The 14,888-nt window shown below is 41.3% G+C and overlaps 1 protein-coding gene across 2 annotated transcripts; it reads left to right on the forward strand.

The window, feature by feature from the left end:
• The first annotated feature begins 39 nt into the window (after positions 1–39).
• LOC135555725 (dnaJ homolog subfamily C member 7-like) lies at positions 40–14,778 on the forward strand. 2 transcript variants are annotated; one of them, XM_064988413.1, is made up of 15 exons: positions 40–57; positions 566–649; positions 7,310–7,398; positions 7,547–7,671; positions 7,895–8,008; positions 8,212–8,286; positions 8,400–8,518; positions 8,630–8,783; positions 10,263–10,427; positions 11,723–11,814; positions 11,934–12,007; positions 12,256–12,402; positions 12,556–12,708; positions 13,041–13,121; positions 13,245–14,778. In XM_064988413.1, the coding sequence occupies exons 2-15, from the start codon at positions 576–578 to the stop codon at positions 13,280–13,282; spliced, it is 1,500 nt and encodes a 499-aa protein (XP_064844485.1). In that variant the 5' UTR covers positions 40–57; positions 566–575; the 3' UTR covers positions 13,283–14,778. The 2 variants fall into 2 exon arrangements, with proteins under 2 accessions (XP_064844485.1, XP_064844486.1); XM_064988414.1 differs by having other exon boundaries at positions 13,044–13,121.
• Positions 14,779–14,888: the final 110 nt, after the last annotated feature.

Consider the following 14,888-nt stretch of genomic DNA (forward strand, 5'->3'; position numbering starts at 1 on the left):
ATCTGCCACTTTCTGTCTGTAGCTTCCGAAGTGTTTGGCCTACACACTGATATGATGGTGAGTCTCTCACGAACTCATACGTGTCGGTTGTTTTGATTTAGGACGTAAGCCTCACAACACTCGCCTGAAGGTAGCCCGGTACCAGTTAAAACAATTAATGGCAGTATATAATGGAAGTAGTTTAGTGTCTAAAAAAAAGGGTTAAATAGAATAAAATAGAATAAAAAGTTGCCTGATCTTTCTTATATATTAAGGGTAGACAATTCAAAACTTCATTTTGGCCAATGTTTTTCCATGTATAAATATGTTATCCAATGTGTTTCTATGGGCTAATAGCAGTAAGGCCAAATATATGTTATTTTTGATACCTAAATTGGTCCTAAAATTCCAAATCAAATATCTAAATGATCCTTGGTATGACCATCTTAAACGATTAAATATGTTAGCTTAGTAGATGCTGGTGGACCTAAAAGGTTTTGGGACTGCCAGGTTTCAGTTAAAAATACCGGACTAACTTTCAGTGATCGTCTTGTCTAGTTGTCAATCACCCCCCTCCCCTTCTCAGTCCCAGCAAAATGGCGACGGTTGATGACTGCGATGTGACTATGGATCCTGAAATGGAAATACTCAGTGACGAGGAATTGGAGAGGTACGTTGCGGGAAAATGTACAACAAATGTTACACTTTAGATTTGAGTGTTCTCGTGCCATTGTCATGTTATAATCTTGGTCTGGTTAGTGTTGGTTTGCTTTCGCTTTGTGTCATACGGGAATTAGGCCTTGCTAACCGGTTAGCCATTTCTCTTTTTGAAAAATCCATACCAACAAATAAAGTTGCACATCTGTTGTTTTAATGTTACATAAACAAGAAAGTCACAGTTTGTGACAAAGTTTGCACCGTCGTGTGTTGTTATGGCTCGCTAACGTTAGCTTGCTATTGTACTAGCTAGTTGGCTAACTAACGTTAGCTAAGTAGCCGTTAGCTATGACGGTCGCAAAGCCTATGGTTAATGTTTTTGTTCTATATATTTTTTTTAACCAAATGTGTTAAGCTAACAAGCTAACATAACTGTTAGTATTGCTGTGCACGACCCAGAAAAGTCCCCAAAATCTTGCCCCACTCTGCCCACTGATTGTCCTCGCTGAGTGACGTTCTTCCAGAACATTCTTAGGTCTTGATGACCTGAACGAGACAGCTATAAGTTAGGTTTTGCATGATGTAACATACTATTGACTGACATGGTCTTCTTGGCATGCCTGAAGGGTGATCCAATTTTTTTTTTTTTACTGTGATGGTATCCGAGGTTGTCAGCTAGGCCTAGCCAGATCCATATATTAATGACGCTGGGCCTCGCTAATATATTCTTACCACGAGTCATTCTCTCAACTTTCCTCTTGGCAACAGTGGGGGCCACAAGTTCAACAACCAACCAATGTGTTATGATCAGGTGATATAGGGGTAACCGTCCTGTTTCCTCAAGAACATTAACAAGGGCAAGGCATTGTCTTGGAAAATTGCCTTTATTTTCAGTTGTGCTTCATTGTCAGCTTTCTTGCCCTGATTGTGATTTGAAGTGAAGCATGGTGAAGATGTTGAGGCGGCAGGTAGCCGAGTGGTTAGGTTACTGTCCCAACACTAAGGTTTGCTGGTTTGAATCCCTGAGCTGACAAGGTAAAAATCTGCCACTCTTGTAAATAAGAATTTGTTCTTAACTTTTTTGTTCTTAGTTAAATAAATAAAGATTCCAAGAAAATGGCAGTTGCCCTCTTCCTGGCTTGTCTTGCCATGTGCTCAATGGTGATCTGCCTCTGTATTTCCCACTGAGCTCAGATAGCTGCTCTGTTTGTGAGCTGTGGCCACTACCTCTATTTCCATTGGCTGAGGCCCCTCACTGCCTGCTGGTATGGCTCTTTCTATGTTTAGATGATTTTTCGCAGCTCCTTACCCACTCTCCTACCTGCACACCAAGGTTAACTCTTCCAGCATACATGTTTGGAAACAGTAGAATATCAGATTGCTTCCTGAACATTACTGGTCTATCATAGACCTAGATTAGCCCTGGTCTACAACCAGAGTGAATTATCATTTAAAGAAGACCTTTCATCCTAGTATTGTCTCTTGTCTGTGTGTTTTGCTTGTCAGCAGTTATGTATAATATGCAGTATCATGTAATATCCTACCTCCTTGCAGTCTGCGACACAGGCTGGGATGAAGTCGTTGATTACTCACAAATGCACCTGGAGGTTTACCTCTTAAGTCCTTTTTCACATTTACTTGGTCTATTTTGTCTCTGTGGATGATACAGTATGACCTGTTAGGGATGGGAATTTGACCTTTCTTTGACTGAGTACTTACATTATATTTTTGAGTACACCAATCCTAACTGCTAAATTTGATCATTTATTATTCAGTCAATAAAATAAGTGGCATTTATGATGTATTTATTGAATCTGTAATACCAACTGGTTATATTATATAATGGAACCCAATCTTCAAAAAGGTAGTAAACTCAGCTGTGTGGCACTTGCATGTAGAAGCCTATGGCTGTGTAATGTCATAGCCCTGTTGTGTTTAATTTAGAAGACAAGCCGCTATTATTTCCTGAGCCCTTATCACAGTCGACACCTATTTTATAGTAAAAAAAGCATGATGTAATATAAAAATGGAACAGAATAATGCAAAGTGATTTGCATCTCGTGTCTGGACCTGTTGTTCTCAGTGACAATTTGAAACAGGGCTCAATTTGGCTAGTTGAGAAAAAGTATTAATGGTTACAAAACAGAATGTGTACTTTTAGTTTATTATGCCTGTTCCTTGGAATTTTCTAAATGGATGAACAATTCTACATTGAACACTGCATGTGGATGTATTTTGGCCAGGGCATCTGTTTGGTGAGTAGGCGTAATGATTCTGATAAAAAAAAAATGCTCTTTGTCTTACTCAAACTAATGTTTTGGCAGATTCTACACTGAAAATGTCTATCGACTTCTAATTGCAAAGTAAGGTCAACACTAACGGTAGTTGCCACAAAGTTAAACCCTACCAGTTTCCACAATTTTGCTCTGGAAAATCAGATTTTAAACCTAACCCTTAACCACAGTATTTTTGTTTTAGGGAGTCGGTCAGCTTTAATATTGCATATAGATTGTAACTATCAATGTAATTGTCTGCATCATTTCCAATGCCCCATATTTTACTTATTTTCTCCTAACCCTACCTCCCCTAAATTGGAGTAAACTAATAGATAACACACCGACAGTGTCGTTGAATTTTGGTACACCAGAATTGCATTAATTTACAACGAAAAGCTGTGTTTGCCTTGCAGCATTGCATTGGAGGCTGTTGCAGTGCATTTGGTGTGGTGCATACATTGGATTTATCTAACGTATGCGTCAAACTGTATGTGCAGACTGCTTGACAGAAATGGTAGCAGAAGGTGAACGTTGAACTTTTGCATACATATCCAGATGATGCTGCATACTATTTAGCACAATGAGGCTGTCAGTGTGTTTGAGGTGTTAGGCTTCAACTTCCTGCTTACACATACTATATACACTGCTCAAAAAATAAAGGGAACACTAAAATAACACATCCTAGATCTGAATTAATGAAATATTCTTATTAAATACTTTTTTCTTTACATAGTTGAATGTCCTGACAACAAAATCACACATTATCAATGGAGGTCTGGATTTGGAGTCACACTCAAAATTAAAGTGGAAAACTACACTACAGGCTACAAACTTTGATGTAATGTCTTTACCTGTTATGGCTGCGGTCCCTGTACAGGGATCAAAATCAGCTGAAATTTCAGAGCGCCAAATAATAGTACTCAATACAACTCAAACACTCACTAAAACACACATGCAGGCTACTCAATTAAAGCTACACTCGTTGTGAATCTAGCCAACATGTCAGATTTTTAAAATGCTTTTCGGCGAAAGCATGAGAAGCTATTATCTGATAGCATGCACCCCCGAAATACCCAAGGGGGACGTGAATAAATTTAGCGTAGCCGGCGCTACACACAACGCAGAAATAAAATATAAAACATTCATTACCTTTGACGAGCTTCTTTGTTGGCACTCCTATATGTCCCATAAACATCACAATTGGGTCTTTTTTTCCCCCCCGATTTAAATCCGTCCATGTATACCCAAAATGTCCATTTTATGAAGCCCGTCTGATATAGGAAAAAACTGCTTTCCAAAACGCAACGTCATTTTTCTAAATTAAAAAAGTTGCCTATAAACTTTGACAACACTTCAAACTACTTTTGTAATCCAACTTTAGGTATTAGTAAACGTTAATAATTGATCACGGGGCGATCTGTATTCAATAGCAGCAAGTCTTGAAATCATGGTCCATATTCTCCCTTTCATAACTTCCTCCGGTGTACTCGATGACAGGAAGTGCCTATTTCTCATTTGACCAAGGATTAACTTCAACACAATTCCCCAACACTGGCGACATCGTGCGGAAGCTGTAGGAACTGTAAACTGGACGCTATCTATTTTCCCTTGCCATAGACAATAGAGACTGGCGGATGGATATTTTTTGTGAACAGTTTTCCTTGGGATTTGCCTCCTCCACATGTTCTGTTATAGTCACAGACATGATTTAACCAGTTTTATAAACTGTGTTTTCTATCCACACATACTAATCATATGCATATACTATATTCCTGGCATGACTAGCAGGACGTTGAAATTTTGCGCGATTTTTAACAAAATTCGCAGCCTCTTTAAGTCAATGAGGCTCAGTAGTGTGTGTGGCCTCCACGTGCCTGTATGACCTCCCTACAACGCCTGGGCATGCTCCTGATGAGATGGCTGATGGTCTCCTGAGGGATCTCCTCCCAGACCTGGACTAAAGCATCCTCCAACTCCTGGACCAACCTCACCAGCATATGGTCTCACAAGGGGTCTGAGGATCTCATCTCGGTACCTAATGGCAGTCAGGCTTCCTCTGGCGTGCACATGGAGGCCTGTGCGGCCCTCCAAAGAAATGCCACCTCACACCATGACTGACCCACCGCCAAACCGGTCATGCTGGAGGATGTTGCAGGCAGCAGAACGTTCTCCACGGCGTCTCCAGACTCTGTCACAGTGTGAACCTGCTTTCCTCTGTGAAGAGCACAGGGCGCAAGTGGCAAATTTGCCAATCTTGGTGTTCTCTGGCAAATGCCAAACGTCCTGCACGGTGTTGGGCTGTAAGCACAACCCCCACCTGTGGACGTCGGGCCCTCATACCACCCTCATGGAGTCTGTTTCTGACCGTTTGAGCAGACACATGTACATTTGTGGCCTCCTGGAGGTCATTTTGCAGGGCTCGGGCAGTGCTCCTCCTGCTCCTCCTTGCACAAAGGCGGAGGTAGCGGTCCTGCTGCTGGGTTGTTGCTCTCCTACGGCCTCCTCCACATCTCCTGGTGCACTGGCCTGTCTCCTGGTAGCACCTCCATGCTCTGGACACTACGCTGACAGACACAGCAAACCACCTTGCCACAGCTCGCATTGATGTGCCATCCTGGATGAGCTGCACTACCTTGTGCCACTTGTGTGGGTTGTGGACTCCGTCTCATGCTACCACTAGAGTAAAAGCACCGCCAGCATTCAAAAGTGACCAAAACATCAGCCAGGAAGCATAGGAACTGAGAAGTGGTCTGTGGTCACCACCTGCAGAACCACTCCTTTATTGGGGGGTATCTTGCTAATTGCCTATAATTTCCACCTGTTGTCTATTCCATTTGCACAACAGCATGTGACATTTATTGTCAATCAGTGTTGCTTCCTAAGTGGACAGTTTGATTTCACAGAAGTGTGATTGACTTGGAGTTACATTGTGTTGTGTAAGTGTTTTTTTTTGAGCAGTGTACATTTTACGGACACATTCTATTTTAGTATTATTTTTTGTTTGTTTTTAATCACATCCTTCAGCAACCCTCAACCATTCCCATCGATCTCTGAAGACCATCCCCCTTTTCTTCTATTTGCCATATATTTTTCAGCTGTAATGTTTCCCAGAAGTTCTGAACCTTTCTATTCCGTTCTACGGAATATAATTTAAATGTAAAAGTTTGCTCAAAGTGTTATTGATCGGTTGACTGACTTGTTAAATCACCCAGTAGTGCTATTTGCAGAGTTAGCTCTGGGTAAATGTTGCAATTATTCAGCCATTCCTGGAATGTGACCAAAAACAATCTACATGTGGACAGTACCAAAACAAATTATCTAATGACTCTCTCTTCGACGAGAAATCTGCACAGCTGGGATGGTTGTAACCCATATATGTATGTGTGTTGGTTGCGATACACTTTTATAATTTTAATAAAACAATTTTATGTTTTGAATCCAATGCTGTTTTGTGCATCAGTTTTTGCCATGGAATCTGTACATCAAATCTTTCCCTCTTGCAATCTTGGGCCAAAAGACCAGTACCTTACTTTTCCCCTTCTACTTTGCTCTTCTGTTTTTGCGGTAAGGCTGCAATTAGTTGGTTGTAGTTTTGGGTTTAGCAGACATTCCATTATTTTTGCTAGCTGCATGTGTGACAACACCACTCCTATTTATGATAGAATTAACAAGAAATTATACATAAAAAAAAATAAAAAAAAAACAGGTTGTTTTGAATTTAAAAAAAATAATCTATTAGTATATTTCAGTTTAACCATAGTTGTTCTGTCTTTTCTGGTGGATTTAACAGAAATCGCAAACAACTTTCTAAGGATTGTTTTAAAAATAGCAATATTTTGGAGTTCATTTTATTTTCAAATAACCAAAAGTGAGAATAAATGGGAAAAGGCCACTCTGTTCACAGTATGCCTAACCTTAAATTAAGACCAAATAGCTCATTTTATTTATTAATTTTTACAATATAGACAATTTTGGCTGTGGTAACTTGAGGCTACTTTGTGGTTGTCAAAGTGGATAGTTATGCAATTATTCCAAAACGCATGTGTAGAGGGAGAGGTCCGAATGCAATTGAGTGCGACACGGCGGGGAAAGGGAATTTATTGAGCAGAACTGTGATTCTTTTGTGCGTGTGTGGCCCACAAATCGAACACTAGCGTCAAAGCAAATGAATGTTGTCTTCAAGATGAAATTGATCAAATAGTTTTTTAGAGTTTGAAAAAAAAAAAGTGATCTCTTGTTAAAGATGGAGTTTTGATGTCAGTTTGAGTACCCGATTAGTCATGCCCGTCCCTACATCCTGTCATTATGCAGTTTTACTCAGAACTCTCTCTTGGGTAATGTCAACAAATGGCCTCATTGTCAAGCTCTTTCTGTCTTTTTATTTCTCTGTCATCCAGGGAAGCGGAGAGCTTCAAGGAGCAAGGTAATGCCTACTACATCAAGAAGGATTACTCTGAAGCATTCAACTACTACACCAAGGCCATAGGTAAGAATTCCATCAGTGATATCAACTGCAAAGAATATCCTCTTTATAGAGAGGGGTAACATCCTAGTTTTCTGTGGGGGAGAGGATCATCTATTCTTGTTAACGACGGTGAGTGATTTTATTTATTTTTCCAATGTGTTCTCGACAGACATGTCTCCTAAGAATGCCAGTTACTATGGAAACCGGGCGGCCACGCTGATGATGCTGAGCCGGCACAGAGAGGCGCTGGAGGATTCCCAGCAGGCAGTGCGGCTCGACGACACTTTCATGAAGGTAGGGTCAGCCACCAGGCGTAGCAGGCCTTGAATACCCAGCTAGCTCCTAGGCAGACAAGTTAGTCAGACTTTCCGGATTGTCTCATCTCACAATACGTTTGGCAGTTGGATGAGTACAACAGTAAGGTAATGGAAAGATCTGAGTCATGGTTTGTGGGTGGGTCTCCTCCCTGCCTGTGTCAGTGTTCCTGCCTGTTAACTGTGAGTCAACTTTCCCACAGGGTCATCTACGGGAGGGGAAGTGCCACTTGTCCCTGGGCAACGCTATGGCAGCCAGCCGCTGTTTCCACAGGGTTCTAGAACTGGAGCCTGACAACAGCCAGGCACAGCAGGAGGTGGGTCAGACAGTCTGTCTGGCAGACTAGGTCCTAACAGCATTGCATTGTAAAGAGCTAATTGCTCTACAGTAGTTTAAATCCTTTAACTGTGACAGATATTCCATGAGTTTTGCTTAGATTGAGGAAAACATCATGCTGTGTAGTGGCTTCCTTATATAAAAGCATAAGTTTGATTTCTTCAAGTTTGGATCTATTTTCAGGTAAAGAATGCAGATTCCGTCCTGGAGTATGAAAAGATGGCTGAAATAGGATTTGAAAAGCATGACTTCAGGATGGTAGGCTCTTGGCTGCATGTTTTTTATCAAGCAGATTGTTATCCTTATTTGGGGGAATTGGCAGATTGGTGCTAGATTTGATAGGACTGTGTTTCTCTCTCTGGACTATGCAGGTTGTGTTCTGCATGGACCGTGCCTTGGAGTCGGCCTCAGCCTGCCATCGGTTCAAGGTGCTGAAAGCAGAGTGTCTGGCCATGCTTGGGCGTTACCCAGAGGCCCAGTCGGTAGCCAGGTAAACAAGACATTGTTGAAAACCATTAAATAAAGGCAATTTCCCTAGCTGATGCACACCATTGGAAATGTGTATTGTCATGTAAGACTTGTTTCTTTGTCGTCCTCTCAGTGATATCCTGCGGATGGATGCTACTAATGGCGATGCCCTGTACGTCCGTGGTCTCTGTCTGTACTATGAGGACTGTATTGACAAGGCTGTCCAGTTCTTTGTCCAGGCCTTGCGCATGGCCCCTGACCATGAGAAGGCTCGCCTGGCCTGCAGAGTGAGTCCTCCATCCACCTGCCACCAGGACTCTAGCCCTGCAATTAGGCTCAACTAACCTGCCTAATAATTATGCTAATGTGGACTAATTGCCTCCATCCTTACCTTTTGTAAGAGGTAGCCACAGAGCACTTTAACCAGTTCTGTCTCCACTAGAGGTCGACCGATTAATAGGAATGGCTGATTTTAATTAGGGCCGATTTTCAAGTTTTCATAACAATCGGTATATTTGGGCGCAGATTTTATATATTTTATATATTAAAAAAATGTATATACCTTTATTTACCTAGGCTAGTCAGTTAAGAACACATTCTTATTTTCATTGACCGCCTAGGAAAGGTGGGTTAACTGTCTCGTTCAGGGGCAGAACGGCAGATTTTTCACCTTGTCTGCAAGATTATATCCCCCCGAGCTATCTTACAGTTAACTAGTCCAACGCAATAACGACCTGCCTCTCTCGTTGCACTCCACAAGGAGACTGCCTGTTATGCGAATGCAGTAAGCCAAGGTAAGTTGCTTGCTAGCATTAAACTTATCTTATAAAAAACAATCAATCATAATCACTAGTTAACTACACATGGTTGATGATATTACTAGATATTATCTAGCGTGTCCTGCGTTGCATTTAATCTGACTGGGCATACAAGTATCTGACTGAGCGGTGGTTGGCAGAAGCAGCAGCATAAACATTCATTCAAACAGCACTTTCGTGCATTTTGCCAGCAGCTCTTCGTTGTGCGTCAAGCATTGCGCTGTTTATGACTTCAAGCCTATCAACTCCTGAGATGAGGCTGGTGTAACCGAAGTGAAATGGCTAGCTAGTTAGCGCGCGTTAATAGCGTTTTAAATGTCACTCGCTCTGAGCCTTCTAGTAGTTGTTCCCCTTGCTCTGCATGGGTAGCGCTGCTTCGATGGTGGCTGTTGTCGTTGTGTTCCTGGTTCGAGTCCAAGAAGGAGTGAGAAGAGTGACGGAAGCCATACTGTTACACTGGCAATATTGAAGTGCCAATAAGAACATCCAATAGTCAAAGGTTAATGAAATACAAATGGTAGTGAGGGAAATAGTCCTAGAATAACTACAACCTAGAACTTCTTACCTGGGAATATTGAAGACCCATGTTAAAAGGAACCACCAGCTTTCATATGTTCTCATGTTCTGACCAAGGAACTTAAACGTTAGCTTTCTTATATTGCACTTTTACTTTCTTCTCCAACACTTTGTTTCATTATTTATTTGAGGCTAAATTGATTGTATTGATGTATTATATTAAGTGTTCATTCAGTATTATTGTAATTGTCATTATTACAAATAAATAAATAACCGGCCGATTTAATCGGTATCGGCTTTTTTTGGTGGGTCATCCAATAATCGGTATCGGCGTTGAAAAATCAATAATCGGTCGACCTCTAGTCTCCACTACTGGCTTGCTGACACATTAAGTTTGCAGAGGTTGCTAAGTGCTCTCTCTTTTCCACCCAGAATGCCAAAGCACTCAAAGCCAAGAAGGAAGATGGGAACCAGGCCTTCAAGGATGGGAACTATGATGCGGCCTACGAGCTGTACTCTGAGGCCCTGACTATAGACCCCAACAACATCAAAACCAATGCTAAGCTCTTCTGTAACAGGGGCACTGTGGGATCTAAGGTGAGGCTCAAACACACAGCACCAGGAGGAGAACCCCTCATCTGCCATACCATGTTGTCTTGTCTTATGCAGCCATGGTGTTTCTGCCATTTTGGTCCCCAGTTCACTTCGGCCTATTATTAATATTTTAGTCTTCATTGAAAGGCTCTCTGTTCGCTTGTAAAGGAGGTATTGCTGTTTTATATTACACCGTGGTTGTTTTGCCTTTTCAGCCAGGCAGCTGATATTTGATACATTTAGGTCCCTATAAAATGTGTGCATTTTTTGTTGTTGCCTGATTCCGTTTAGTGTTTTCCCAAATTCAGTTTTGTTTTTCTAGGTTTTTTTTTTCTTCAGGTTTTCGCTCTCTAAATCACACTTGATATAACATCCAAATGTATTTATTATTGTCCACAACCATGCTTAAACCACATTTGGGTATACTTACCCTTTAATTCAACTGTGCAAAGCTAGGGACCTTTTTGGTCACAATGTTTCTGTAGCACTCATGTGATTGCAGAGTTTGTAAAACAAATGGCCGCTGGATTGATAATCCATGATATTATTCTGCCGGGTAGGCAGGCGTAGGCTACTTTGTGTTTTAATATTTTAAATGTATGTTTTTGGGAAAGCCTTTCCATATACCAGAAGATGGTTGTTGTGATATTAGCATCATCACTAACGACTAAACAAAGTGGTAGACCCGCACGCACACAGGGGCATTCCTGAGCCGTTGCCTCTTCAGAAAGTTAAAGGAAAATATGAATCACTGATGCATGTCTTGGACAAATTAATGCATTTTCTAATAAGTTCAATATATTTAGTTGATTTCCTAATAAGTAAAATACATTGAGTGTTGTTGAATTCTGTTTTAATGTCTGGATTCCGTGATTCGACACATTCTTTGCAAAACAGATTTTTAAAGGCCCTTATACCTGTATAACTCTGTTCAAAATGTGTCCTGGCAGCATGTGTAGCTTGTTAGATTGTAAATCCTCCAGGAAGTCACTCATATGGACCAATGTAGCGCTACAGTACTGGCTGTGAAGGTGGCCTTCTGCATGGGCACCCGCATACTCGCTCACACGTGTGCACATACTCACAGTGCATGCCACAAACTCGCACACACCTCTCATACAGTGAGGCCTCTCTTACTGTGTGTATTTTTAGCAGTGCTCTGCACTTTGCTTCATTTTCTCTATCTAGAACTAGGCCAGCATCTCTTTTCTTTTTTTTGTCTCGTGCTTTTTTGCACATTCCCCAGTCCTCTTACTCTCTTTTATTTCCTTTTTTTCTTCTCTTTTTTTCCCTCAAAGCTGAAAAAAATAGACCAGGCCATTGAAGACTGCACAAAGGCAGTTAAGCTGGATGAGACCTACATCAAGGCCTATTTACGGAGAGCACAGTGGTACGTCAATCTACCTTAGTTTCCTAGCAATATGTTATTATTAGATAGCAAGCATATAGATATTCATTGGATATGGTTATGATCCCTCAAGCTTGTTCTATATATCTCTGTGTGTTCAGTTACATGGACAAGGAGGAGTACGATGAGGCTGTGAGGGATTATGAGAAGGTCTACCAGACAGAGAAAACAAAAGGTATGTCTGTCTCATTGGTGTGACTCAACCACCCCCCTCTCCATCCCAGCCACCACGCTACCTCTGTCTGGGTCCTGTTGCTTCACACACCTGTTTTTCCCCCCACACCCTGTTATGACGCAGTGTCTCAGGTGTCGGTCTCTAAGGGGTGGAATTACTGTATAGCTCCTCCTGCTGTTACGATGCTCTAACTGCTCTTGGTTATTAATAACCATCTTTGTCATCTCACTCTTAACTCCTTTCCTTAGAACACAAGCACCTCCTGAAGAATGCACAGTTGGAGCTGAAGAAGAGCAAGCGAAAAGATTACTACAAGGTGCTAGGAGTGGACAAGAACGCCACAGAGGACGAGATCAAGAAGGCTTACCGTAAACGGGCCCTCATGCACCATCCAGGTAGCTAAGAGAGCCCATTTCTCAGTTCAACTATCCAGTCTATTTTACTAATATAACAAAATAAGTGTCAGGATATGTATTTCTATGCAAAGGGGAAATAAAACATTGAACTTTTCCCCTGACTGACGGTCCTGGTTTGTCTGTCTCTCTCAGACCGTCACAGCTCGGCCAGTGCTGAGATTCAGAAGGAAGAGGAGAAGAAGTTTAAGGAGGTGGGCGAGGCGTTCACTGTGTTGTCTGACCCTAAGAAGAAATCCCGCTACGACAGTGGTCACGATCTGGAGGACGACACGGGCAACATGGGAGGTGAGGGCTGGAGATCAGCTGGGGGGGGCTAAAACTGCTAGAATGCAACAAAAAAAAGTTTCACTACAACGCTGGCTGCTCCTCTGCGCTGTTTCGTCAACAATAACAAAGGTGCTGGGGTGAAATGTGGTGCCCCCTCCCTATTTCAGCTTTAACAGGGACTAAATTACTATTACTTGATTTAAACATCAACTGGGTTCAGCCATTTGTATTTCAGAGCTGTAAATAAGTGTTTACCACATTAATTTTACATGGTTAGTTTTGTGCTGAGATTGTACTGGCTGATTCCCTCAGCTGTGATGTTGATCCTCATAATGCGTTTCTGTCCCCAGCAGATTTTGACGCCAACAACATTTTCAAGGCATTCTTTGGTGGTGGAGGTGGCCAGGGCTATAGTTTCGAAGCTAATCAATGTATGTATACAAACAGCTGTAGCAAACAACACTACTTTTTTTTTAACGATTTAACAAATAATAAATTCACAATTCAGCCTATTTCAGATTCTGTTGAATAATATACACTTTTTTGTTTTGTAGCATCTGGACCAGGAAATTTTTTCTTCCAGTTTGGTTAATTGGAGGATCCTAGTACTTATACAGTAGCTCAATCATGGACTCTATTCAAATGGATTCACCCCCCAACTCCACCCTCATTTTTAATTTGTCTGGCTGTTCCTCAGTTGGACTCTGTCATTACCTGAACAAATAATGCTGTCAAATCACATCATGCAACAAACGAATGACGCAAGGATCCATTGAAGACCAATACTATTTTGATATTTGGTTTAATTTTGTCAAACAATAAAAACATTGAAATTCAAATTTGTATAAAAAGAATGTTGGCCCAAACAAGTATGACTCATAATGGAACTATTAAACGGGACTGTGCAGGTATCTGGCCTTCTGAAGGCTCAGGCCAAGATGTGACTTCAAGGTGGGGCAATCTGAGAAGAACCTGGGGACCTACAAACCTCCTACATTTGACCTACTGTCCAAGCCGTATTCAAAGCATGCATATATTGCCCAGTATTTAATGGTGCAAAATTCCATGGGAAACTGAACAACTTGCATGTTGTGTGGGCAGCCTACTTCATACCCAACAACCAAAAGATGACTTAGCAGCTGTGGATGATTGCTTAAAGAAAGTTGTCTCCATTTCATGTTATATGAACAGTTAATTATTTTCCATAACAGCCTGGGGTAAATAGAGTTAAATCCATAAACTACTGCTTAAGTACAGTCAGATGGCTGTGCTGGTGTACTATGCCAGGCCTGTTGCCATCTTGTGGTAAGCTTCCTCGCCACAGGTTTTATGTTTGATGTTGCCATTCACCGGTTGCTACATTGTACATTTTACTGGAATGTAAAGTGTTTATTTGTGTTGATAGTTTGACTGTTTTCTTATTTTTTTTAATGTATATTTATTGTAAATTGGCTGTCTGAGCCACTACCAGGAGATGAGGATGCTCCTCTATTATGGAAAAGACTGAAAAGGGGCACCAACGAACAACATCCTTTTGGCACAAACTCAGGAAATTAATTTGGTTGTGCTTGCCATTTTATAAGATACTGTGTAGACATCTATACATTTAACTGGCTGTGTACCCTAGTATGCTGAACTTGAGCAACCACTCAGTCAACTAGTACAGTAAGTATCATCTCACTCACAGCACACATAATGCATACGGTCTGATTGGGGTTATCTAGAACGTGCCTAGGCAAGCTGTCAAATGAGTTAACATCTTATTTTCCCCATGCTGTTTAAAAGTATACCCTGGTATAATGTATAGGTTGTCTCTGGGCTATGACCCTAAACTATTCAGGCCTGAGTTCCAATGCCCTGTGTAAATTATGCCGCTAATATAAAGAGCTCATCATACAATTGCTATGCCATTATGGATGGTAGAGGTTTTGATCTTATTTTTAAGATCTCTTGGTGCACTTTTAAGAGGAAGGCATCCCCATCCTGGACTTGCTCTCATGAAGCCCTCAACAGTCTTGACTATGGAGTCTTTATCAAACAGCCATGTAAATAAAGTAGGCTTCTTGTTCCCCCCCTTCACCCTTCAAATGTCCCTTTTGTCAATGTTTGTATTGCGTTTTTATTTGATTTCCTTTGGCTTTATTTTCGAGGTGTACCCCAAGCTCAAAGAAAGTGCTAAAAAATTAATATTTTGGGAT

This window comes from Oncorhynchus masou, chromosome 15, assembly GCF_036934945.1.
Source record: "Oncorhynchus masou masou isolate Uvic2021 chromosome 15, UVic_Omas_1.1, whole genome shotgun sequence".
NCBI classification, from domain to species: domain Eukaryota; kingdom Metazoa; phylum Chordata; class Actinopteri; order Salmoniformes; family Salmonidae; genus Oncorhynchus; species Oncorhynchus masou.

Excerpts from the sequence above, each read along its gene's own strand:
- LOC135555725 (XM_064988413.1), top strand. The coding sequence starts at position 576 with ATGGCGACGGTTGATGACTGCGATGTGACTATGGATCCTGAAATGGAA. Across the intron at positions 12,008-12,255 it reads CCAGACAGAGAAAACAAAAG|AACACAAGCACCTCCTGAAG; the intron begins GTATGTCTGTCT and ends TCCTTTCCTTAG. Across the intron at positions 13,122-13,244 it reads TAGTTTCGAAGCTAATCAAT|CATCTGGACCAGGAAATTTT; the intron begins GTATGTATACAA and ends TTTGTTTTGTAG.